The sequence below is a fragment of the Anas acuta genome, chromosome 1 (genome assembly GCF_963932015.1).
Source record: "Anas acuta chromosome 1, bAnaAcu1.1, whole genome shotgun sequence".
In the NCBI taxonomy this organism is placed as follows: domain Eukaryota; kingdom Metazoa; phylum Chordata; class Aves; order Anseriformes; family Anatidae; genus Anas; species Anas acuta.
Window position 1 is genome coordinate 131,888,168 of NC_088979.1, and position 24,961 is coordinate 131,913,128.

At 38.6% G+C, this 24,961-nt stretch overlaps 1 protein-coding gene and 1 long non-coding RNA gene across 5 annotated transcripts; one reads left to right on the forward strand and one right to left on the reverse strand.

Moving 5' to 3' along the window:
* Window positions 1–1,343: 1,343 nt before the first annotated feature.
* On the forward strand, window positions 1,344–23,974 carry LOC137842697 (1-acylglycerol-3-phosphate O-acyltransferase Pnpla3-like). 4 transcript variants are annotated; one of them, XR_011089174.1, is made up of 10 exons: window positions 5,407–5,713; window positions 9,102–9,334; window positions 10,285–10,350; window positions 12,945–13,154; window positions 14,303–14,363; window positions 16,634–16,849; window positions 17,831–17,963; window positions 18,328–18,399; window positions 18,829–18,945; window positions 21,619–21,722. XR_011089174.1 is itself a non-coding variant. In XM_068657036.1 (9 exons), exons 1-9 carry the CDS (start codon window positions 1,346–1,348, stop codon window positions 21,914–21,916), a joined length of 1,425 nt encoding a protein of 474 aa, XP_068513137.1. In that variant the 5' UTR covers window positions 1,344–1,345; the 3' UTR covers window positions 21,917–23,974. The 4 variants fall into 4 exon arrangements, 3 of the variants coding, with proteins under 3 accessions (XP_068513137.1, XP_068513129.1, XP_068513147.1); XM_068657036.1 differs by lacking the exons at window positions 5,407–5,713; window positions 18,328–18,399 and adding an exon at window positions 1,344–1,436 and having other exon boundaries at window positions 21,619–23,974; XM_068657028.1 differs by lacking the exon at window positions 18,328–18,399 and having other exon boundaries at window positions 5,409–5,713; window positions 21,619–23,974.
* Window positions 23,061–24,820, reverse strand: LOC137842732 (uncharacterized). The gene is made up of 2 exons (XR_011089195.1): window positions 24,430–24,820; window positions 23,061–23,362 (listed from the first exon to the last, which is right to left on the reverse strand). It is a non-coding gene; the product is annotated as an uncharacterized lncRNA (long non-coding RNA).
* Window positions 24,821–24,961: the final 141 nt, after the last annotated feature.

A 24,961-nucleotide genomic window follows, 5' to 3' on the forward strand; every position in this document is an offset into this window, starting at 1 on the left:
AAATATAGCTGACTTAAAATTTGACCTTGTTAATGTGAAATAGTTTAAGCTATTTGTTCTGTGCAATAGTAATGAAGACTAAAGGCAACAGCTGTGGTATCAGACCTGAGAAGCAAATTGTTACCCTCAAGATTTAACTTTGAGAATGAAAACCACATGTTGCACCAAGGAATTCAAAATAGGAAATGTCATTTTCTTCTACCAGAACCAGTTACACTGGCTTCCAGACAGCCTCTAAATATGAAAATATGCTATGTGCAGAATTTCTATTGACTTTTAGAAATAAATTGAAAAAGCAAGACTCGATAGTAACACAGTTCAGTCACTGTTTTCTTTAGCATGCGGTGTACAGTTCTACCTTTGATTATAGCCACCTCGTGACTATCAGTGAGTGGGCTGCATGTGCTGTGGATTAACTAGACTCCTGCTAGCAGCACAGTGATGCAGTGTGTGTGATGGAGTGCATGTCCCTTGCACCCCACTTAAAACCTGTTCTGTTCTTCACAGAGACCTGTTAACAAGATGGTCAAAGCCAAACGCGCAGAATGTTTTGTTACTTAGAATATACTGTATATTATCTTTTCAGAATTTGGTTTGCTACATTTCCCCATCCCCCATTGCTTTAAGTGAAGGTTGGCAGTAGAATTCAGCATTTGAACAGGTAGCATTTTTAAAACATGGGATGCACCCAGATCTAAGAATCTCCTGTCTGTTTTGAAGCTCAGTCCACCATCAACTGAAAATCAGAACAGGCCTCTTAACTTTAGTTCAAAGCATGCATAAGGATTATCCTGTGAAGTTTAGAAGCTGCACTGAAATTGCTTAAACTACCAGCATCTGTGTTAGTTGTGTACAGCACAGTTTTTGAGAACATACTCCATAATTTGTATAGTTTTATTACTCCCTGCCATAATAACTTAGGAACATAATTACCAAAACATTAACTCAGTCCCAAAGTCTTTCCCAAAGGGTAGCAGGATCAGGCCCAAGGGAAAAGCAGGTCAGTATCTTTCACTAAAAATGACCTACTTTCCATTGCTTGCCAATGAAACCTGAGAGTAGTTAACCTGAGATGTCTGCAAGCTTAATGAGCCATACTATGACATGTGAACAGAAAAAAATAACCACACAAACTACTCATGTCTTTGCTCATTGATACCACTGTTTTAGAAAGAACTGGAAGCCAGTTATGGACCAAGAATGATATTTTTGCCAAGAGCAAATTCTCTGCAAAGGCTAATATAGAGTAGAGGATATTTCAGGTGATGCTGCAAACTGATGATAAACTGTAAAAAGCTATATTCAGGAAAGTTTAAATAATGTTCTCTGTCCTTGCTCCCCAGAAATGCAGCCCTGTGGCAGAAGTCAGGGAAGAGAGCAGCACAGTGTGCATGTGGAGCCTTGGCACAAGGAACGTAAAGGGATTCCTGGTCCAGGTGATGATTAGTATTTGTCCTCAGTGCACCTCCTTCTGTAATTCAACACTCTCCTGTCCTTACCCTGTGGTTTCTCATGCATTTTTAACAGTCAAGGTTTCAGTCCTCTGGCCACCAATGGTGGTATTCCCTTAGGGTGTGCCCAAATAACACAGGATGACTATAAGAAAGAATTAAAATTCATCTGTAAAATATTTAAATTATTCCTCTGGTAAATTAGTATATTCAGGATGCATAAAAAGGAGTCACCTGAATAACAAAGACACCAGGGCTCATACTCTTTCTCCCCCAAGGTCTCAGACCTGATCACTTGTCACCTGTCCAGTAATGCTTCTTTGTTGCCTCCTATTTGTGCTCAGTCCTTTGTGGTTCCTTTACCTATAAATTATATGCCTTCATTAAACTTAATATTTAAATGGTATCTTTCTTCTAAGGAGTTTAAAAGCACTTTACAAATGCACTATTGCTTTTCTCTCTTCTTTTCCAATATATTTAATCAGTACCTTAGGAAAATGACACACCTAAATCATAATAAGTATTGTAGCTACATGGAAAGGATTAAGGGAGAAGCTTTCAGCAGCTAAATTATGGACAGATGGCACACCTGTTGAATTTATATGCCCAGCCCCTTGACTGGGCTGGGTTGACATCTGTTACAGATGTTTAAGCTGCATGCAAGTTTCCTGGTAGATTGTAATTCACTAAATTTCTGTTAACTTGCTTGAGGCTTTACTTCATTTCCCTGTATTTACTGGGAAATTATTACGGAGTAGATTCAGTAAAGGATTTAGGATGTCTGCAACACTGATTGCAGCACAGTGTATGTAGTGATATGTGAGATAAATGAGACAATTTTGAAACCATGTATTGTACAACCACAGTAGGGTTAGTTGGTAGTGCTTGTGATGGGTTGCATCATCTTTCTCGGATGGCCGAGTTTTTAGAGCTAGCTTGAGGATTTTTATCCTAAACATCTTAGTGGTGCAGGACGGATAAATTTGTACTTGGAATTAAATGAGTAAACTAAAAATGTGAAAAACAACAACAACAAAAAAGAATTAGAATAGGTTTTGAGAGGAAGAACAATTATCTTTATAAGCCTGGAGATAAAAGGGAGGTGAGATAGCCAAGTGATTAGACAAAGGTTCAGTGTGTCATACTAATCTATGCTTTTGATGAAACAGCTCATTTTCCAGGCAAGGGAGCTAGCAGCCATCTTGTCTGTGTACTTCTGGTGATATTTTGCATGAAAAACTATGCACTAAGCAGGAGATGATGTAGTGGAGAAATTGTAAGATCTGTTATGGAACAACCAGAGGAGATAAAAACCGGTACTGAAAAAGAATAAGCACATGCAGGAAGGGGTGTACCATGTAGAGAGAAATCTTGGTGTTGTGTACAGGAGAATTGAATTTAAAAAAAATAAGCAGAGATGAGGAAGGACCTGAATTTATCAGCTGATCACAATATGACTATAACTAATCAGAGCTAGTGATTCAGTTTCCTTAGCAAAGGCTGTAAGGCTCTAGTGATACCTCATCTGAAGGACTGGTTACTGGACTGGTCATGGCACATTTGTAGTGCCTTTCTGGTGACAAAGGGACGGAGGAGCCCAGCTACCCAAGTGTTACACGTGAGGACTGGCTGAGAATAAGGTTCATTGCTCCAAGCATTGCCAGTGAAAGAAAGGAGTTACTAAAGTCAAAAGACAGTGAAAAAGTAGATAGTTATGAACTGGCTGTGTATCATTTTATGGTAGAAATGCAAAGACTCCTCCCACCTATTAAAGAAATGAGGTTCAGGAACAGCTTTCTAGTGACAGGTTAGGACTAAAATTACTTTTTAAATGGAGTTGATCTCAGCCTGCAAAACAGATTAGTCACAAAAAAAATAATGATGTGATAATCCTTTGAAAATCCTCTACCGTTTCACTGGTTCTCCATATCTAATTAATGAAACAGGTTGCCCAGAGAGGTTGTGGATGTCCCATTCCTGGAAGTGTTCAAGACCAGGTTGAATGAGGCCCTGGGCAACCTGGTCTAGTGGGTGGTACGTCAACTCATGGCAGGGGGTTTGGAACTAGATGATATTTAAGGTCACTTCCAACCTGAGCCATTCTGTGATTCTATGCATTTCTGCAGTCAGACAGAAGTGTTCCTCTCTGAGCATCTGTGCCTCGTTTCAAGAAGTATGGATTAAGAAATGGTACTCTCTTGTACATAAGTTCTGAATAAATACACACACATGGATAGAATACAAAATACAGGAGAGCTGGCCTTTTAGAAGAAAATGGAAGAAGAAGAAGAAGAAAAAAGTGGTCACTGTATTTTAATTGAAATAGGACTCAGGAACTGTGGGATGTGGCTCCCTCATTATTTACAGCTCTCTCCTTCCCTCTGAGCTGAAATAGGTTCAGTCTTACGCCTTCTTCCCTAAATGAAGAGAAATGCCTCAGTGACAGACATGTTTGGGTTTAAGACACTCTGCTCTGCCTGTTGAAATGGTGAGATGACGAATGGATGAAGATACATGCCGCAAATAGATGTAGGTGGCTGGAGAGCTGAGGTAGAGACAGGAAAACTGAAGGTGTGACCCAGTGCTTGTGGTGTTCATTCAGACAAAATCCAGAGTTTCTCCTGATAGTGCGTGTTTTGTCCAAGGATTATTCAAGATCTTGCTGGTAGAACTACCTAGTAATTTTTCAGAATTGGCTTCAGGCCCACCCAGACTGAAAAAGAGCTTGATTCCCTGTTCTCTCTCTTTCTGGCAGCGTGCCCTGCAAATAAAAAATTGCACAACACAACCTCTCTCCTAGGTGTATTTTGGAGGTGTGAGCTCCTTTGTGTCTCTTTCAAGATGTTTTTGAATTCTGTTGTTAGGATAGGGTGATGCATGCAGATAGCTAAAGAGGGTTTCATTAGCCCTGACCAAAGCAATTAAATCCTGAAAGATTTCACATATGTTGTTCTGTTTTTCTCATAGTCCAGCCCTGGAGAACTCTGGGATTTGTGGAGGGTTGTCACATAAAACTACCAGTTCCTCTTAAACTATGAGAGGATACCAGCACCTTTCTCCAGGGAGATAAATCATGCCTGGAAGCAGTCAGGTGCATTTGAGACTTCCAGAGTATTTGTTTTCTAAATGTTTCTGTGCACCTCTCTGGCCTGCAATGGCCTACTCCACAGAAGTGTCTGGGCTAGCAGGGAAGGTGGTCTACAGAGCTGACACAGTGGCATTACTACACTGGTGTAGACCAGAGTCAGGGCTGGCCGACACCTCTTCATAGGGGTGTTATGTGGCTATGAGACAGCTCTTCCGTAGCATGTGTTGGTGAACAGGCCTGTTTACTGCTGGGCTAGATGTGGTGACGTGGTGGGGCATTAAGCAATTCTGTTCAGGCAGTTGCAGATGACCCTACGGGGAGGGAGGTGGGCTGGTGATGGGATGTGGTTGGATGTGTGGATAGTTGGATGTATCCAGCCTAGATGCTGCTATGGTTCTCTGTTAATCACTGATGGCCCGTCAAGCTGTCAGGACGTTCCAGGCTTTCTGGCAGAACTCAGCCACCTCAAGATGCCGATGTGAAACCTCCGGAGGCCCCTCTGTGCCTGGCTCCTGCGGTCGGTCGCTCAGTCTGCCAGGGACCTCACAAGCTCCGTCAGACGACGCTGGTTGTTTGGGCTGGGGGTGATATTTACCTCCTCTGCCCGTGCTTCTGTCCCTAAAACGCCGTTGGGGCGTGCCACCTAACGCACTCGGTGCCGAAAGCAAGCTGTAGGTCCATCCTCGCTTTTATTATTTAGCCCGTCATCCCCTCAGCCAGGCCCCGCCTCACAGCCGGAGGGGGGACGGGGACACCTGGAGGGGGCGGGGCTTTATTTGCATCCGCCTCGGGGTTGGCTGGGCCGCCGCTGGGCCATGGCGAGGTGGCGGGCGGCAGTTCGCCATTGGCTGTCCAGCGGGGCTGGGCGGGGCAGCGGCGGAAAGCCGCAGGATAGCCCCGCACTCGGGTATCGCGCCGGGCGACGGCCGCCGCGGTAGTTGGAGCAGCAGCACCGCGAGCGGCTGTAACGGCCAGCTGCTGGTGGCCATGCTGGACCGCGAGCGCGGCTGGAGCGTGTCGTTCGCCGGCTGCGGCTTCCTGGGCGTCTACCACATCGGCGCGGCCACCTGCCTGCAGGAGCATGCCCCGCATATCATTCGCGACGCACGGCACATCTACGGCGCCTCGGCCGGAGCACTGGCCGGCGCCGTGCTGGTCGGAGGCGGTTCGCTGGGTGCGGGGCTATGGGGCTATGGGGCTATGGGGGGGGAGGGGAGGGGTTCCCCTTCCTGCGGTCTGTGCGAACCGTGTAGTGCGGGGAGGAGGAGACGGACCGGCTGATTTTAACTGATATTAATTGTGACTGAAGTGGCTGAGTTGTTGGTGGTGTGTGATAGCAGATATTCCGTGGTAACAAATGCCAGTTTGCAGCTGTAGTCTCTCTCGGGAAATAAGCGCTCATTACCTGGCGGGAAGCAAAACCGTATACTTTACTTCGACTTATTTGGGACTGACAATAACCCAAATAAATGGTTATCTAATAAATTAGATGTGCTAATAATAAAAAAATTAGAAGTTAAAGCAGCCTGATGCGTGAAAAATATCCGGGTTGTTGGGTAGTGACTAAAGTGCATTTTAAAATGTGTATGAAACATCTGAAAGTTATTTTCCTTTTAAACCAGAGATCCACGGAATAAAGGCTTGGGATGCAAAACTGATAGTTTTTGTTCACAGGAGCCATAAGAGGTTTAGAACTAGGAGATTTCTTAAGTTCACGTTTCATCTTGCTCAGAGATAGAGGAGGAAAACCACTTATGTTGAATTTGGAGAGGGTTTGGTGGTGTTTTTAAACTTCTGAGCTCATCACTAAAATGTAAAAAAGTTCTCTGTAACTGTGAAGGGCTTGTGCTATGAAATGCTTGTCCCTGCAGCTTGGCCACTTATCTGTCACGCGTAACGTCTTCAAAGCTTTAGCAATAAACTTGTATTACTTAAACACTTTATTTTAAATTTACTTGAAGGTACTAGCACAGCATACATAAATTGTTATGAGCCTCATACCAGCTTTTAAAACAAGCCATGTTTATCCACAGTAGCTATTTGTTTTTAGTATGTATCCAGTGCTAGGTTTTTAGATATTGTAAGTGATTCAAGAAGACTTGAAAGCTGCTATAAATATAAGAAGTGTTCTGAAGCACACAAAAAATATTGTTTACCTGACAATATGTGATATTAACAGCTTTAAACATTTTTAGTATTTTAATAATTAAGAGTTGTAAACTTAAAATTATTCCAACATCTTTGTTATATGCCAAGTGGAATTTTTGCTTTTCTATAAGCACTAGATTAACTAGTGCATTTGTCACCACTGCCCAAGGTATTATATTTTATGTACAAGTGTATTTCTTCTGGAAACATTTTTTTAAGGCACTTGGGAATGTTACAAGACAATTCAAAAACAGCCATATTCTAAAATCTTTAAGTTATTAGCAGGAATTCAGATGTTAACTCTGCATCTTTTTAGTTGTTAATTTTGCGTTAACTGATATAACACGCAGTATTAATTTCTGCACTTATTGTTCCAAGGCCCACCTATTTTCACAGTTGCATTTCCCAGTGGGAAGACAGAACCCCAGGCTCTTCTTGGAGATGCCTGGTTTCCATCTGAAATGGGAGGCAGCAGCCACAGTGGGGAAAATGGGAAATTCTGATTAGATCAGAGGAAAAGGAAAATGCCGCAGCAGTGACAAAATACTGCAGTAGATGCACAGAGAAATTGTGGTATCTCTATCCTTGGAGGTGTTCGAGACTTGACTGGACCCAGGCTTGAATTACTATGCTTGTCCTCACACATAAAACCACAAGTGTGGATGTGTAGCTCTGAACAGGGTTTTTGACTAAACCTGGTTCACATATTTTACCTCTTCGAGGTTTGTAGCCAGATGTTTTGACTAAAGGGATTTCTTTTTGTTACCTGTTGGAAAGACAAACTTAGAGTCTGTAGGTTTTCAAGCTTGACTTACTGTGAACAGACATTAAATAGAGAAAACAGAATTGTACTGCTCTAGACTGAGGGAAAAGTTTCCTTCATTGCATTTGGAGGAAGATGAAGGTAGAAGCTCAGAGGCAGCTGTTCTTTTGAGGATGATACACATTTTGGGTTGATCCAAATTCGAACTGTTGAGGTGCATTCATCTTAGATCTTCTCCATAGATGTCTTTGGACATGCAGTATTTTTGTGGTGAGGTGGTAATCAGTTATAAATCTATTGGCTCAGGTTTTTTTGGGTGTACTTGTTTAAGCATAGGTTTTTGTTTTAGTATGCTAAGAAAGGCTGAGGTGTTCCTACTTGAGAGGAAAAAAAAAAAAAGCTTTGTAGAAAGATAGTATTTTCAAAAATAAATCTGAACTCAAAAGCGAAGTTCTTTTCAGTGAAGTGTTTGTGGTTGGCTTGATAAGTTGAATCCTATCTATTCCAGAAAGAAGCTATGTGAGTTAAAATATGCAAGTTCTGAACAGTTTTTTGAATGACCTTGTAGTGTATCACTCAGGTTAAACCTGTTACTTTGACCTTCCTCCTCCTCTTTTCCCAAGCTGACTTGCTTATCAGGCAATACCCACAAAGTATGCCCTGGAGAAGCATGGTACTAAGTATTTAAACAAAACCTTGACAGGAGGATGAGCTGTTATTCTCATTAAGCATGACTAGGTTTCTGGCTGATAGAATGGTTTAGCTGTTCTTCAGGAACAATCATGTCCTCTGTAGTGGTTTGATCTAGTTCCTAAATGCTGATTTAACTGAAGAAAATTCGATTATATGTCTGTTACATATTGGTAAAAACACCTATTGAAATGGAGACCTGTGTGAGAGGTGTTGCAGATCTCCCCCACATTCCTTATCCACTGCTTTAAAAATTTCCCTCTTGAAGTTCCCTACTGGAAGTTCCCATGTAATGTCTCCTTTATTGTGTTTATGTATAAAAGAAGATAAATGATGCCCTGAAATTTTAAGTTGGGTTAAAGTCCAGCAGGTATTACTAGTGGTGGTGAACCCAGGCTGTGATGAACTTCTTCAGCAGAGATACTGCGGAACTAAGATCTGTGCGTTGTATAGTTTTTATGGATTTCTTTTATGGATGTTGCATGTGGAATACTTCTATGCATACATGCTTATGGAAGGTTACTCATCTTGCTTTCTTGCTTGCTTGCTTCCTTCCTTCTTAAAGAATGTGTTTCTAGAATTAATAATTACAAACAGAAGCATATTACATGGCTATTCTATACCTATACTCAGAAATAACAGATATAAATAACTTAGTGGCAGAGTCTTCATGAGAACAAGTTCTAACTATTTGAAAGTCTTAGGTGACTACTTTTTTCCTTCTCAGAATACTTCTCAACTCGCAATTAAATGCTAGTGGACAGTTATTTCATGTATTAAAAAGCTCTTGAATTTTCGTATTGGCAATCAGAAAGAAAAGTTGGAGCTCTAGAGATGATTTAGTTATATAAAAAGTTTAGTTATATAAAAGTTTGGTTTGGAGGGGTATCTTTTTCTTTCTTTTTTTTTTCTTTTTGTTGGCATATTTTCTATTCTTAAATGAAATGCATTTTGTTTGCAGCTGAAGCTTGTGCAGATGTTCTGGCATTAGCAAAAGAAGCTAGAAAGCGAAATCTTGGACCTCTTCATCCTTCCTTCAATGTGATAAAGATAATACGAGATGGACTGATGAGAAATCTTCCAGAAAACACTCACCAGTTGTCTTCAGGCAGACTGTGTATTTCACTAACCAGAGTATCAGATGGTAAAAATACACTGATATCTAATTTTAACTCTAAAGAAGAAGTTGTCCAGGTATGTTTATTTTTGGCAACTTTTTGACATTTTTGTAATCTCAAGTCCATTTCATATCTTCCATTGGGTTTCCTTTTAAAAATTTAAAGATATTGTTACTTTGAAAGTATTTTAAAAAATAATTCAACCTTCATTATGCCAAATTTATTCTGTTTTCCCAGTTAATGTATCTGTGAACTGAGGGAGTAGGTATGTGAGATCAATCTTAAAATGGACAAAGGCCATTTTAAGACTGGACAAAAGGATGAAATGCTATGTATCTAATGACAATGTCTTTCATGAAGAAATTTTTTTAAGGTTATTCTTATAAAAGCAGTCATCAGGAAACAGTCAAAAATACTTTTTTTTTTTTTTTTATTTCTTAATATCCATGAATAACCTAGTTCTATATTATTACTCTGGGATAATACTAGTGTCCCCCATTAGTTATTTTGGTTACTCAGAAAAGTACTTCTACTTCCTTGCCCAGGGAAGCAGCTGAGTCACTATCCCTGGAGGTATTTAAAAGAAGTTTAGATATAGAGCTTAGTGATACATACGGTTTAGTGGAGGACTTGTTAGTGCTAGGTCATAGGTTGGACTAGGTGATCTTGGAGGTCTCTTCCAACCTAAATGATTCTGTGGTTCTGTGAAAATGTGTAGCTTGAGGGAATGATCATAAACTTTTTCTTGCTAATTAGCATTTCTACAAATGGTCTTTTAGTGAGTCTTATCTTTTTTTTAATGGATTGGGGTTGCATGCCAGAAAGAAGTTTGAACACCCTCAATTGTCTATGTAAAATAATGCTTGTTAATAATATTTTTTTTCTTTTTATTGAAGAATACTTGCTGTTGTTTGTTTTTTTTTTTGGTTCAGTTGTTCTTGCCAACAACTAAAGAGATAAAGATAAATGATAAATATAATAATATAAAAATTACCATTTAATTTATGTAATCTCATTTTTCCACAGGCTTTGATCTGTAGTTCATTTGTCCCCATTTATTGTGGCCTAATTCCACCATCGTTTAGAGGTGTGGTAAGTCCTAGTTTTTGATTTTTAAAAACACTTGTAGCTATTCAGAAAATAATAAAAGACAATGTATATTCTTTTTTGGTTGTTGTTGTTACCCTACAATAAAATAAATAAGCTCTCATCAGAGCTTTTAGTACTGTAGATGTATATATGTATACACTTGTGAAAAGAGCAAGGGAACAGTAGATGTGTTGGAAGTGGAAGATGTATGTCTTCTCCATCCTGGAAAAAAAAAATCCCCCCCTGAAATGTCTCATTTGCTGATGTAGTAATTAAAATAGAGTATTCTAAGCTAGCAAAAGTGAACATTTTAGGATGAATATTTAATGAAGACAGTGATGATCGCTAACCTGCATAAATTGATAGGAAGGGTCACTTGTTTATTTTGGGGAAAAAAAATCTGAGAGGTTATATTGTATATCTGCATATTCTTTGTATAGATAAATCTGCCTTAAAACTGAATTGAAGTTCAATTCAATTAGATATAACCAAAGACTTTTTAATGTCTTGTCATTGGTGTTAAATATGAAAGAGATTGATCATCAGTCTGTTCCCATTACTTCACAGGAACTCTTGGTTACAAAACCTCTTAATATTTCATGGCTATACTGGGTTTTCTAAAATCCCACGTTAAAGGGGCAACAACTGCAAAAAAAAAAAAACAGTATAGTTTGCAGATGTTTTGATTAACAAGTCTGAAAGTGGGCATGCACTTCATCATTTTTTTTTTTTATGGTGTTGCACTAACTTGCAATTTCTTTCCTTTCAAATTTGATGTTCCTTACATAAGGAGAGGGCAAGTATGTTGAAAGAAAACTCAAAACTTCCTTAACAGTGTTTGATTACAGACTGTTCTGAAGGCTATCTGGAAGTGCTAAAAGGTCAAGGATAGCCATTAAATGCATCTTCTGCTGCTGCTGAAATTAAAGCAAAAGTGATTAGACCTGTATAGGGATTTATCTTTATCTGTATTTCTAAACCTTGTATGTCTTCTTAAAATCCTCCAGATTAAAGGTGTTATGAAAACAGGACGTTGGACTGAAGCCAAGGTTTAGGTGGATCCAGGATAATCTGGCTATTCAGTCCTTGTCACCAGACAACAATGTTATTTTAAAAGGCTTAGTCCAGAGTACAAAAACATAGAAGAGACGTTTGGTTTGGTTCTGTTTTGAGGCAAGGGGAAAGAAGGAATCGTATCTTTTTGTTCTTTGTGATTATTTTGATATGATTTTAATGCATAGAAGTTATGTTGTAACATGGTAATAGTACTACACTTCCATATGCTTGGTGTGAGACCTGTAGGGTATAAACACAGTGGAATGTCTAGTACTTAAACTTTGTAGCATCTTGCTGTTTATTGGCTTGATGCTTTGTGTCTTTATACCCTGTCTTCCAAAGACTTGAGGATAACTTCCATTAGATGTACAGTACTAGTAATATGCAACAGCATATGCAAGTGCATCTACTGCAACAACTGAAGCTCAGAGTGTTTATAGAATATTACTTTGCAGACCACGTTGCATTCAATAGCATGGTAACGGTCAGCAAAAGAAACAGGTTTGCTGAAGTTTATTATATAACACAACTTCAGATCTGGGCTAGCTATTCTGTAAGCAGTAGAAATACCAAAGGCTAGTTTCTGTTGGATTTGAGGTGCTTCTCCAAGATGAACTTTTTTTCCTTTTTTGTGAAGTGTTTGGGTGATGTGTTTGTTTTACACTTTTCAAACACAGTGTTTGGGATTAAACATTTTGTGGGGGAATAAGTGGACAGAAACTGAAGAAGGAAAAAAAGGCAAAAAATAACAAAACCACAACCAACAAGTATTTATGTAGAACAGTAAATCAGATGTCTGCTTCCATCCTTGAATAATTTAATGAGAAGACTGCATGCTATGGTTTCACCCTTGCTTCTTGACCAAACAGCTCGCTTAATAATTCCACAAAGGACATGGTGATTGCCTGAGTACCTTGGTGATTGCATTATACACCTGGAGGAAGTTTGTCAGCAGCTGCATGTTGCTGAGTCTAAAAAGTGTTTGAGAAAGCTGGTAGGTAGGAACAAGCTGCTCTAAAACAGTATGTTGGATAAATTGCTCTGGAGCTGTCCTCTTCCTCATTCCTAATGTGTTTCTCAGAATACTCAGGGAGTGAGTGTCAAGACAGGTTAAATTGATAATCCAGGTTTCTCCTGCTCAAAACATTACCTAACCTTTACATTTTATGAAGGACCTTCAGTTCTCTCTGATGCCTAGTTAGGAGGGAGGAAAATGTAGTAGAACAGCAAAGTTGGTAATGAGGAATGGGCTTTTGACGTTGTCAGAATAAACTGGCTAAAATTCATCCTACTGGAAAGAAGGACTTTTTCTTTCTTCAGTGTCCAGAAAAGTCACAAATAGAATGCTCTTAGACTATCTATGGAGCTATAGGTACAAATGTTTAAGTGACGTAAGAGGACAAAACATACTACTCAAAATGTTTAGTCTGGGAACGTAAACAGAGACTGTACTATTTTTTTAAGTGATATTTAGTTCTCTAATGGGAAATCTGCTAGTTGGAAAATTTCAATGTTCTTTTTACTTCTTTTAATCTTTGTAGCGCTATGTGGATGGAGGAATCAGTGACAACTTGCCTCAGTATGAATCTAAGAATACAATCACAGTTTCACCTTTTGCTGGGGAGTGTGATATCTGCCCAAAGGGGAACTCAGCCAATTTTCATGAAATGAACTTGACCAACACCAGCATTCAGCTCAGTTTGGGGAACCTTTATCGTTTAACACAAGCACTCTTTCCACCAGAACCCAAGGTAACTTAATGTAGTTACTAAAACATTTTTCCAATATATAGGCTTTGTTTTTGCAGAAAGCTACGGTAATCTTAGCACTTCATCTAGTCATATAAAGTTTTCTGTTGACGCTTCTCTTGTTTCTATTTTATTCGTAGCCTGTCTTTATTCTAGAAGAATGAAGTTGGAACTAGATGATCTTTGAATCATAGAATGGCTTGGGTTGGAAGGGACCTCATTCTCCTTATTTTTAGTCTCTCTGCCTAAAAATGGTATTGGCTTTCTCTGTTTATTTAGGAATTAACACAGGATTCTATCATAAAATCTACACTGGTAAATTAATAACAGGCAGTTTAGAGTCCTTTCATGTTTACATGCTAATCAGTTTCTTCAGAACTTTGCAGTTCTGAAGCAACATGTCTTTGTAAACTTATTAATACCTGATGCAGGCAGCTTGCCTTTAAATTCTGCTAAGCACTTGTAATTGCAGATCTGATGAGGGAAATAGCTTGAATTGCAGTTGCTGAAGCTGAAAAAAAGAAAACGGACTTTGCCAACTGGTTTAGGATATACTACAGAGTAGAAATGTTTCTGACTACTATAGATTTTTTTTTTTTTTTCAATTAGGAGGGTTTTACAACTTGGAAAAAAAATTAATTTAACTTATGTATGTGTTAACTTTTTTCTTTTGTCTAGGACTGTGTACGTTATTAGCTGAGCTGGTGTTACATCTGGTGAAAGATGCTTTCATGTGGAAGGTTAAGTTTGAACTTGAACAAGAGAATTGCATAGCTGGCTTCTCACTGTTTTGGGAATTGGGAAGCACAGGAAGGGAAGAGGGGAATTGGCATATTCTACTAAGCCACCCTGTTACATTGCTTCTAACGTAGACTAGCCAAAGGAAGAAACTCTTGCGAACAGTTAGAATCTTGTCCTTTTAGCTGAGTAATTCAGTACATCTGTGATAATTGAAGAATAAGCTTACATATGCATGATTGCATGTGTGTCACACAGTAGGTTTATTGATGTGACTATGTTGAATTAGAGCAATTGTAAGAAACTTCTACAATTATAAAGATGAAAGGTAGATGTAGGTGGCTTTCCATTCTGTGAACTGTTGATCTTAAATCTCCTTTTATTTGGCTGACTAATTTACCCTCTGTTTGCAGGTACTAGGAGAGATTTGTGAGCAAGGATATTCAGATGCTTTTAAATTCTTGAAAGAGAATGGTATGTTACACTTGTGGACAGTTAGTGATGATATGGTCTTAACCTGGGTTTAAAAATAAAAAAAAAAAATGGGTGAAGCGGTTGTAAGTAGCTAAGAGGGGCTAAGTCATAGAGGCTTTTTGAAGGCATCATGGTAAGTTATATTTTCATTCTGAATTTCAGTTGATAGAAATTATCGTAGTCACTAGTCATCTGAGGCAGTTGTGCTGTCATGTAAAAATTGCACTTTAGGGGTTTTGTCAAACTTGTATGAAGTGAATATTATGGTATTGTTGAGTGAAATTACGAAGAAATTCTAATTCCAGGAAAAATATATTACTAGTTTCTTCTGTGTTATCCTTAAAGGATAGGAATAGTCTATTGTTACCCATTCCTGTGTAACCTGCTTCTCATAGCTTCCTCTTCTGTATCATCCAAATAAATTTGTAGGTGAACTCTTTAGTCCAGAACTGAGAGCTGCCTAACAATATAAAATCAGTAACGGACCAATACTTTGTATTATGAAAGACTTTAAAAGAAGAGGAATTGTACTGCAGCATTTACTGGGATCTGGATAAGTTTATGAATAAGAATTAACAGCTGCTTTATCTTGCTCTTCAATTCCAGTAACATGGTTTATATTGATAAATGCTATTCTTTGATCAACTTGGGGACAGACAACAACTTAATATTAGCATGAAATTAACCATATAATATTAAAAACAACAACTTAATATTAGCATGAAATTAACCATATGTAAGGTATGCCTACTCCCTGTATTTGTTGGAAGCAGAAGCAAATTGGAGATAGTACTTGGTCAGATTAGAGAAATGTAAATTGAATTGTGATACTTGTACTGTTAGAGCTAGTACTATCTGCAGTGCTGTAATGTAGTCATAGCTTAATGTGCTCATTACTCATTCTCTGTTAAAACTACGTATTAAATATTCAAGTTTCCTTGAAACAATTTCATCAATGTTAAAGAACAACACAGTTCAGATTAAGAGTTTCATTTCTAGTAATATTATTATATATTTACTGAGAGAGTCCCACTTTAGATCCTTTATGAAATTATTAAAAGCACAACTTTTACAAAAAGAACCCAGCCTATCATTTGAGGTTGCTCGTGCTAAGATGGGCTGTGTTGCTGTACTGTTTCACAAGCTTCTTGTGTGCACATTTCCATCTGACGCTGTCTGAGATTACTTGCAGGTCTTCCATGCTGTCTTTCCCACACATCTTCTCTGTATTGCACTATTGTCCTCCTTCTTGTACTACTGATACCTTTGTTCTTATTCTGTCACAGGTGTGTGAATCAGTGATAATTGTAGCCTCTCCAAACTCGTTCATTATTCATCCTTTCTTGTTGAGCTATTTCAGCTGTAGGAGGTATTCCCTGCTTTGGCAGGGGGGTTGGACCTGATGATCTTTCGTGGTCCCTTCCAGCCCCTTCAAATCTGTGATTTCCTCCACTCCCCCCCGCCCCCCCCCCCCCCCCCCCCCAAGAACATGTTGATTTAGATAACTTTCTGCTATATTCATTGTATGTTCTTTTGACTGACATTTATCTTTTAGGAGTACTTGTAAGTAGGATATAGATTCAATTGCATGTAGGTGTGGGTCCTAGTTAAACTTGGTAGTCTTTATATACATGTATAGTAACTTCATGTTGTTTTTCTGGAGACTGAATGTAAATACTCTTTTTGTTATAGTTCACTTTCTACTTATTTTCTGATGCTCAATTCTAAGGCAATTAGAAGTGCTATCTGTTAATTGGAATCCACTGCTTTTGCAAGGCAACAGATACCGATTTAGATCTATACTTTGAATAAATGTTTAAACAATATTGCACCCTACTTGCTTTCCTTTTTTGCCTTATTGTGACAGTAGCTCAGAGTACTCTTGTGAAAACTGCCATGTCAAATTTCTCAAATTGGTCTCATGTATTGAGGATATTTTCTTTCAAGGAAAAACAAAATCCGTTTTCCTCCTGTTAGCTATTTCCTTTGTTGCTGGAGAACAACTTTGGCAAATGACTGTGTGTTTCCAATGCAGTTTCAGTTAATTGCTCACTTTTTCATTTTCTTTAGAACTTGTTTTAAAATAAGACCTAAACCTGCAAAAGAGTGTTCATCAATATTAATAAATGTTTGAAGACTTATAAGAGCAAGTGTGTTGGACGTTGGGTAGATAATGTTCCCTCAGGATAAGGACTTCTGTAAAGATACAGAGTATAGGTACTCTGAAGATCTGTGGAGTGAGCCTAAGTGGAAGTTCTTGACTCTTTCAGGTATTCTGAATGACTCAATTTATGTCAGCTTGTCCTTCACTAAAAGAAATCCTCATGAGGCTATGCAACATGTTGGCTATATGAAGAAAAAAAATAGTTCTGAAAACAACAGGGTGGAAACTTCAAAACTGGAAGTACTCAGTAACCAGAAAAAGCAAAATTCATGGCCTTTGGAGAAGAGCATATTTGAGAGTCTACCTCCTAGGCTTCGTAAAGGTATGTTCTTCAGACTGTTCTGTAACTTTAAATGACAAACTTTGATTTTCCAACTTGCCCCCCTGCCTTACTGTTATCTTATAATTTGCATTAGGTGTTTTTTATTTAATCTTATAATTCCCTATGAAACTAGAGACTAGCTCAAGCCAAAAATGTTGTTTAAATGCTCACAAAATGTGAATGTGTACATTTTGATTTAGCTACAAAAATAAGATTGAGCTTAGAAGGAGCTACTTTTAACACTGTGGAGTCAGGAACAGGATTCTTATTTGGATATATTTTGCACATCCACAGTATCTTTATAAGTATATATTTCACAACAAAGTTGAACCTCAAATCCAAATACCAGTTACCACCATCTTATTTTTAAACCATACTTCAGTAGATTTCTAATTGTCTGTTTCTCTTGACTTTTTAATAAGATGTTAATAGACCAGGAACACTTCTAATATTTCTTAATCTATAATTTTTACCAAGGTTTTTTGTAGATGCTGAACAGTATTATCAAGATCTGAAATTTCTAGTTCCAGTGACCTAGGGGAACAAAATCCAAAGTGTGAAACTTCTGAAACTATATATATACATGTATAACAACTGGAATGTGTGGAACTCCAGAATTTAAACTCCTTGAAGTTACACAGTCTCAGATAAGACAAGGATGCTGTATAAAATACATAAATATTTTTTGGAGAGGGGAACCTTATATCCTTTCATCATAAATTAATGCTTATATTTATTGCTTAAAATTTCAGGGTAATACCTTTTTGTCCCTGTGGAATTAGTCAGTGCCTCACGTATTTTGAAGTAGCATAGAGAAGATTTATGATAAGAGTGCCTTGAGATTACCTTTTTTAGTTTCTGTCTGAGCATTGTTCAGTAAGACTTCACAATATTGACTGAAGATTACCAAACCTTGAGCAAATTATTTAAACAGTTTTCAAATAATCTTTTTTTTTTTTTTTCAAAACAATTATTCTTAAGCACTGCAGGAAGCATGTAAAGAACCAAATGGATTCTATGCTCAGTTCTCTAAACTCTTCCCAATACGAGTGATATCCTATCTGATGCTACCATATACACTGCCTGTGGAGTCTGCTTATTCTGCTGCTATACGGTAAAACTTTTTCATGAACAATTTTATATTTATTATACTTGAGTATAAATGAATGCCGATACTTTTTTTTTTTTTTTGTAGGCACTCTGGTACTCTATTATTCAAGTGTTAACTGTCTAAAGACCATAATATCTACCTACATAATACATCCTCCTAAAACCTGCATAGTCTAAGGATAGATAAACATACATGCATTAAGATTTCTAAAAACAGCAAACTACTAAAAGCTGTATTTTAAGGGGACTTTTTTTGAGCAATTTATTGTGTTTGCCAGGAGCAGATTCTTTACTACTACTGCTATATTATGCAGTAAAATATTTTTTCTCTGCCACTTAACATGGCCCTTCTGCATTGTATTTGACAGATGACAAGCAATCAACAGAATTACGTGGTGTTCCCCCCTCCCCCAGTGTAACTGACTGAGGTTAAGAGCACTGTAAGGAAAAAGAATGTATTTGTGACTTTGTTCTATTTCTGCCTTCTCTTGTTCTTCTTTTCCCACGTAACATTAAACTGACCACCAAGTTCCTACTATGCAGAAAGGTCTCAGAGACCGGGAGGTTCCTTCATTTTTCCTAAAAGTTGGTAACATTGTATAGAATACACACTAGTCAGACACTAAGCATAGATCAGAGACATAGTGTTGTGTGTTGCACTTTTTTTCTTAGCTTGTAGAAAAGAGATGAGTGAGATAAATGAAAATTTAGAGAGGTTGAGAAGACCTGGAGATACTGGTATGGGTGTTAACACAGCTTTCATTCTCCCCGAGTTACTTTGTTGGATGCGGGACTCGGTGTGTGGAAATATGATGTACTTCAGTTTTACTGCATTCAAAGTACCCTGTGTATTTTGATTTTGATTGTAGGTTAGTGAACTGGTTTCCTGACATGCCGGCTGATGTTCGATGGATGCAAGAACAGTTTTGTCAGATTGCTGGTACAGTTTATTCCCAGGCCAAAAGGAGGCTTTTCTGTACATACAGGTAAACTGGTGTGCTGCTGCATGTGGACGATGTATTTTTTTGGAATTCTCTCTTATCAGAGCTTCAAGAACTACTAAGTTTCCCCCTTTAAACAGGATTTAATAATCTTCTCAAGGGTAGCACAAAATGGTTCTCACTGCTTCTAACCCTCATCTTTGTTTTTTAAGAACATTGGGTGGAGTTTGTTGTTTATAACTGATCAATGACTGCTACATACCTGAGATGCAGAGGTGTTGCCTGTTGATAGGTTTATGCTTTTGGGGGTGTTACAGAGCAGGCATTGGACTGAAAAAGACCTTGTTTCTGCTCTGCTCCATAGCAGCTGGAAGATTGCTCAAGAAATTCTGAATCAGATGTGGGAGTTTGGAACTGGAAAATGTTGGGAAAGAGCAAGCTCTTGGTCATAAAACGGGGCATGGTGGTCACATGGCTTTTCCTTTGTGCTTTTATGGTATTTTAATGATGACTGATTGATTGTCCTGGTTTTGGCTGGGATAGAGTTAATTAATTTTCTTCCTAGTATCTAGTACAGTGTTGTGTTTTGGACTTAGGATGAGAATATTGTTGATAACACCTGTGTTTCAGTTGTTGGAGAGCAGTGCTTACAGTAAGCCAAGAGCTTTTCTGTTTCTCTCACTGTCGTGCCAGTGATGAGGCTGGGGGTGCACCAGAGGTTGGGAGGGGACACAGCCAGAACAGCTGACCCAGGCTGACCAAAGGCACATTCCGTACCATATAATGTTGTGCTCAGTGTAGTGGGTTTACGTGGCAAGGTTTTGGTAGCAGGGGGCCATAAGGGTGGTTTCTGTGAGAAGGATCTAGAAGCTACCCCATGTTTGGTAAAGGCCCCACTGCTGACCAGAGCTGAGCCAATAAGCAATGTTGTTTTGCGCCTCTGTGAGAGCATATTTAAGACAGGGGGAAAAAAACCGCTGTGTGACAGTAGCTGGGAGAGTGAGAGGAGTGAGGAACAGCCTTGCAGGCGCCAAGGAGGTGGAAGAGGGTGAATATGGAGGGGAAGGTGCTTTTGGTTTCTTTCCTTAGTTTCTCACTTCTCTAGCTTGTTAGTAATAAGCAATAAATCTTACTATCTCCCTATCTCCCTATGCAGAGTCTGTTTTGCCCATTATAATAATTACTGCGTGATCTCCTTGTCCTTATCTCAACCTTTGAGCCCTTTTCATCATATTTTCTCCCCGTTCCTCTTTGAGGAGGGGGAGTGATAGAGCTGCTGTGGTGGAGCTCGTTTGCCCACTCAAGCGGAACCACGACACTCAGCGATAAAAGCTGGGGGGAAGAAAGGAGGCAAGAGGGAGTGGATATTTGGAGTGATGCCATTTATCTTCCCAATAAACTTACGTTTAATGGACCTTGTTTTAGTAACAAATAGCTGAACTTCTCCTTGCCGATGGGAGACAGTGAAGAATTTCCTTTTTAAGCTGCTTTTAAAGCAGCTTTTGCTTTACCTAGTAAAGTGTCTTAATCTCAACCCACAAGTTCTTGTGCTTATACCTCTGACTTCTCTCTCCCATCCCACATGGGGAGAGTGAGCAAGCAGTTGCATGGTACTTGGCTGCCTACTGGGGTTAAACCATAATAGTGATCAACTCCCACAGAACTGTTTACATTGTAAAAAACTCTCAAAGTTTTCTGAAGCCTTTCTTTAAGTGGATTTCATCTTCAGGTAGCTAGGTCCCAAGGCTCTGTATGTAGAATCCTGCACTGTATTCTACAGGCAACCGGGCATGTGCTGTGTTTCAGCATCCATTAAGAACTTATTGCTGCTTTTGCAGAAAGTAATACCCATGCTGTTTTTTAACTCTCTTCTTATGTCATCAGATCTGGATTCTCTTGCAGTCAGACCTAAATCTTGTGAAAATTTGAGCTGTTTATAGTTTGGACATCCTCTTAGGAAACCTAACCTTCTGGATGGTATCTCCTAGTGCATGTGAAATTCAAGTATGGAAACTGAAGTTGAAAAGTGTGATAGGGAGGGAGTTTGTTTGGGGGGGGAGAAGAGAGGTGGTTTGATATGTATTTGTAGGTGTTTTTTTTTTTTGTCTATTTGCAAAGACACTGAAAGAGAAAAGACATAACTTTTTAGGAAAAAAAAAGTGCATTCTTGGTGACAACTTCAGTTTCCTATTTCTCAAATTACAAAGGACTAACCTGGTGGTTCAGGTGCTGTTGTAAAGCTTAAAGTTCTGTTCCAGCTATTTAAGTTGGTGATACATAGCTGGTTGTGAAGTGTAATGCAGAGATGGTGTTCATAAAGTCAAACAACTATCTTTGCTTGTGAATGTTGAGACCATGCTATTTAATGTCAGCTAACCGCTGTGATTGGTAAGTGACCAAATACTCCAGGTGGATAGCTGGGGGAGATCAGAACTCCTTAAGTGGTAACTTAAGTGGTATCAGAACAGTATGATGATTTTTGATATAACAATTTTGTACCTACATCTATGGAAAATACATAATGGTAGGTTACCTTATTCTAGGTAAGATTGCTTTAAGATTATTTTCCTGTTGTCCTATGTCCTAACTCAATAAATGCATTTAGTATTAACCTTTTTCCTGTAGCGTTCTTCCTCTTGGAGATTCCCTGTAAAATATCTGAATAGTAATAGAATTGTCATTGAAACATTATTAATCTTTTTTTTTCTTCTTAAACAGGAAAGACAAATATGCATCATTAAGGAAATGTCAAACTGCCCCATCTGCTGTGGAATTTCATTCCTCATACTGTCATCTTAAAATGCCTCACTCTTCTGCGGACATTGAAACCTGGCTCTGGGAATCTTCACAATACATGGACTCAGTTTTGAAACATGTTTCTGGTAATCCAAAAGAGCAGTCAGACTCCTATGCTAATTTTCTCCCAAATTCTGATGAGTCTGGACTGGAAATAGATTTTGACTCTTCCTCAGAGACAAGTTTCCAAACTTGTCCAGAATTAATTCCAGAAAATTAACGTGGAAATCGATTCCAAACTTCCAAAATTCCAATTTGGCAGAGAAATTTAAATCCTAAAAGGCTAAAGGTCATTTTCTTTATTGCCAATAAGTCTTGGAGTATTGTTTACAGTTTCCTAAAAAATCTGCCTTTAAAAATTCTTACATATTATGGATTATAAAAAAAAAAAATAAATGTGGTTGCTATTACAAAGTAACAGACTGCATGTCTGTCAAAGCACCAGCTCAGTGAACTATAACAAGGATTGCAGTAAAAAAAGTCTCTCTGGAAATTAGCTTTTTAAAGTCTACTTTCAAAATAAAAAATCAGTTCTGTAAGCAGCTTGTTAGACAAACAAACACTGAAAACAAAAGTTTTTTAAAAATACAATTCCTAATAGTATGTTTTGGGATTACTTTTATAACATTGAAATGAAATTGGATGTGTACTACATAAAGGTAGTTACACATTTTGAGCTTTTTAGTGGCTTCCTATGTCTGTTTGCCTTCAGTTTGAACATACTGGTCTATTTATGGAAAAGTTGTCTGTATGAGATGCTGTAGGAACAGTATTATTCTAGGTTATTCTATTTACTACACAATTCATATTACTGCTCAAGTTCCTCTATGGCTCTTTCTTGTTTTAAATACTTCAGTGGAAAAAGTTGTAAGAACTGGGACATTTCCACATAAAGTGTAAACAGGTGCAGTTTCAGTGACTTCACAGGACTTTTGTGTACTTAATAAGAGCTTAATACTTGACTAAGTATTGAAAAGTAGGCAAAATAGTGGCTGTGATTAGTAGCACAAAGTAATTCTCAAATTAGTGTTTAACTTTATGGCAAATATTAACATACATCAATGTATAGAAAGTGGTGGATGTTGTTTTGGTCTTCTAATTGCTACCCAATCATTCTTGATAATTTCCCCTGCCTTGCTTGAGATATTTTTTTTCTCTCCTTTCACTTCCCTCTTGCTAGAGGGGTGAAGAAAAAAAGGTCTTTTCTCTCAGTGAGGTATGATAGCACAAAGGAAGCTTTCTAAGAACAATTGTTGGAAGAAGCAAAAAAGACTTATCAAAGTAGCAATATCCAGGGCCATGTGCAAAGGCCTCAAATAATGATTTGAAAACCAGCCAACTCTTATCTGTGTTGAGTGATGAGGATTTTAAATACCCCACTACAAACATTATGTATAATTTTAATAAAGACAACATATCAGTGTATGAATACTTCAGGAAAAATAAGTAACTGCTGAGATTAACTCCCCTCTTGATGTTTTGGTATCATGTCTTTGACACAGTTGTTTTTACAGAAGAAGGCAACAACTGTGTCTTCAGAGATCAGGTTATGCACGTGGGATGGGGCAGGTCTATGATGTTTGAAGGCTTCGCTTTCAAGAATATGAATTCTGGGCAATCCAGGTGCAGTCCAGGGAAGAGACTCTGCATGCTTACTGAAAGCATCCTGTAAAAGGAGTAGCAGGGTTTAGGAATGTGATGCTCAGGAGGGAAGAAAAGGGCATGTCTGTCTCTTGCTGTAGTGTCAACTATGCTATGTAGAAATCTTTCAGATAGCAAAATCTAGCGTTTCTCAATCAGACCAGCCTTTAAATGGTTTCTGTGTTTCTCAGATTTCGCTACGCTCGAAGTGCTAAATTTTACAACATTAAAATGATTTCAGAATGGTGGGGGACAGGGGAGAAACTGTCAAGCTATCAATTTTATGTTACAGAAGACTGGTGCTATTTTACTTCAACTGCTTTATTCACTTATTGTATGTATTTTTAAATTTGCAAGAATTGTAATTGTAACAACATTTGTTATTGTAACCACAACTAAAAGATAGAACTTCTGAGTTTTATTGTCTCAAGTTTTCTGTAACATTTAACAGAGCATCATACAATTAGTTTTAACAGTATTTTTTAGTATTTAAGTGTGATTGCCAAGTTCTGCTTTCTATGTACTGAGGTAGTTCTACTAAATAGATTTAAAGCAATCTTATCCCCTTCTTCCATTCTGCATAGCTCCAATTTTGTCTAATTCTTCTAAAATAAAAAGACAGTCTTTTGTTACCACATTTTCTTGTTACTAAGCTTTCTGCAGTATAACTGACTGACTGCAACTTAAGTCAGAATGCATTAATTTCATAGAATCATAGAATGGCTTGGGTTGCAAGGGACCTTAAAGATCATCCAGTTTCAATGCCCCTGCTCCAGGGGCAGGGATGCCACCCATTAAATCTGATTGTCCGGGGCTTCATCTGACCTGGTCCTGAACATCTCCAGGGATAGGGCCTCCATCGTTTCTTTGGGCTCCAGTGCCTCACCGCCCTCTGACTGAACAATTTTCTCACAAAATCTAATCTTAATACACCCTCTTTTAGTTTAAAACCAATCACTGTTTTCCTGTCATTTGCCTGAGCAAAAATATGTTCTCCATCTTTCTTATGAGCCCCCCTGTAAGTATTGAAAAGCTGCAGTGAGATCAGCCTGGAATCCTCTCTTTCAGGCTGAACAGCCCCATCCCTCTCACCTTTTCTTCATGGGAGAGGTCTCCAGTTCTTTGAGAATCTTTGCAGCCCTTCTCTGGACTCACTCTAATATCCCTGCATCCTTCTGGTGTTGGGGATCTAAAAGCTGGACACAATACTCCAAGTGGGGCCTCACAAGGGCAAGAGGGATGATCCCCTGCCTTTTTTTTTTTTTTTTTTTTTTTTTTTTTTTTTTAAGCCAAGTCCTTGCCCACTGAAAGGTCTGCCCTTCACATCCAATTTTGAGAGATCTGGTTGTCATGTGGGACTGTCAAAGGCCTTGCAGAAGTCCACCTAGGTGACAGGTCAGTCTTGTCACCTGATACAGTCACTCTACCACTGAAGGCCCAGATTGGTCAGGCAGAATCTGTCCTTGGTGAAGCTTTGTCTTGCATGTACCTTAACGTTGCTTCTAGGAGGATCTGTTCCATGAACTTCTCAGGCACAAAGGGGAGGCTCCTGGTCTGCAGTTCCCTGGGTCCTCCTTTCTACCCTTTATTAAAAACGGGAGCAATGTTTCCCTTTTTCCAGTCA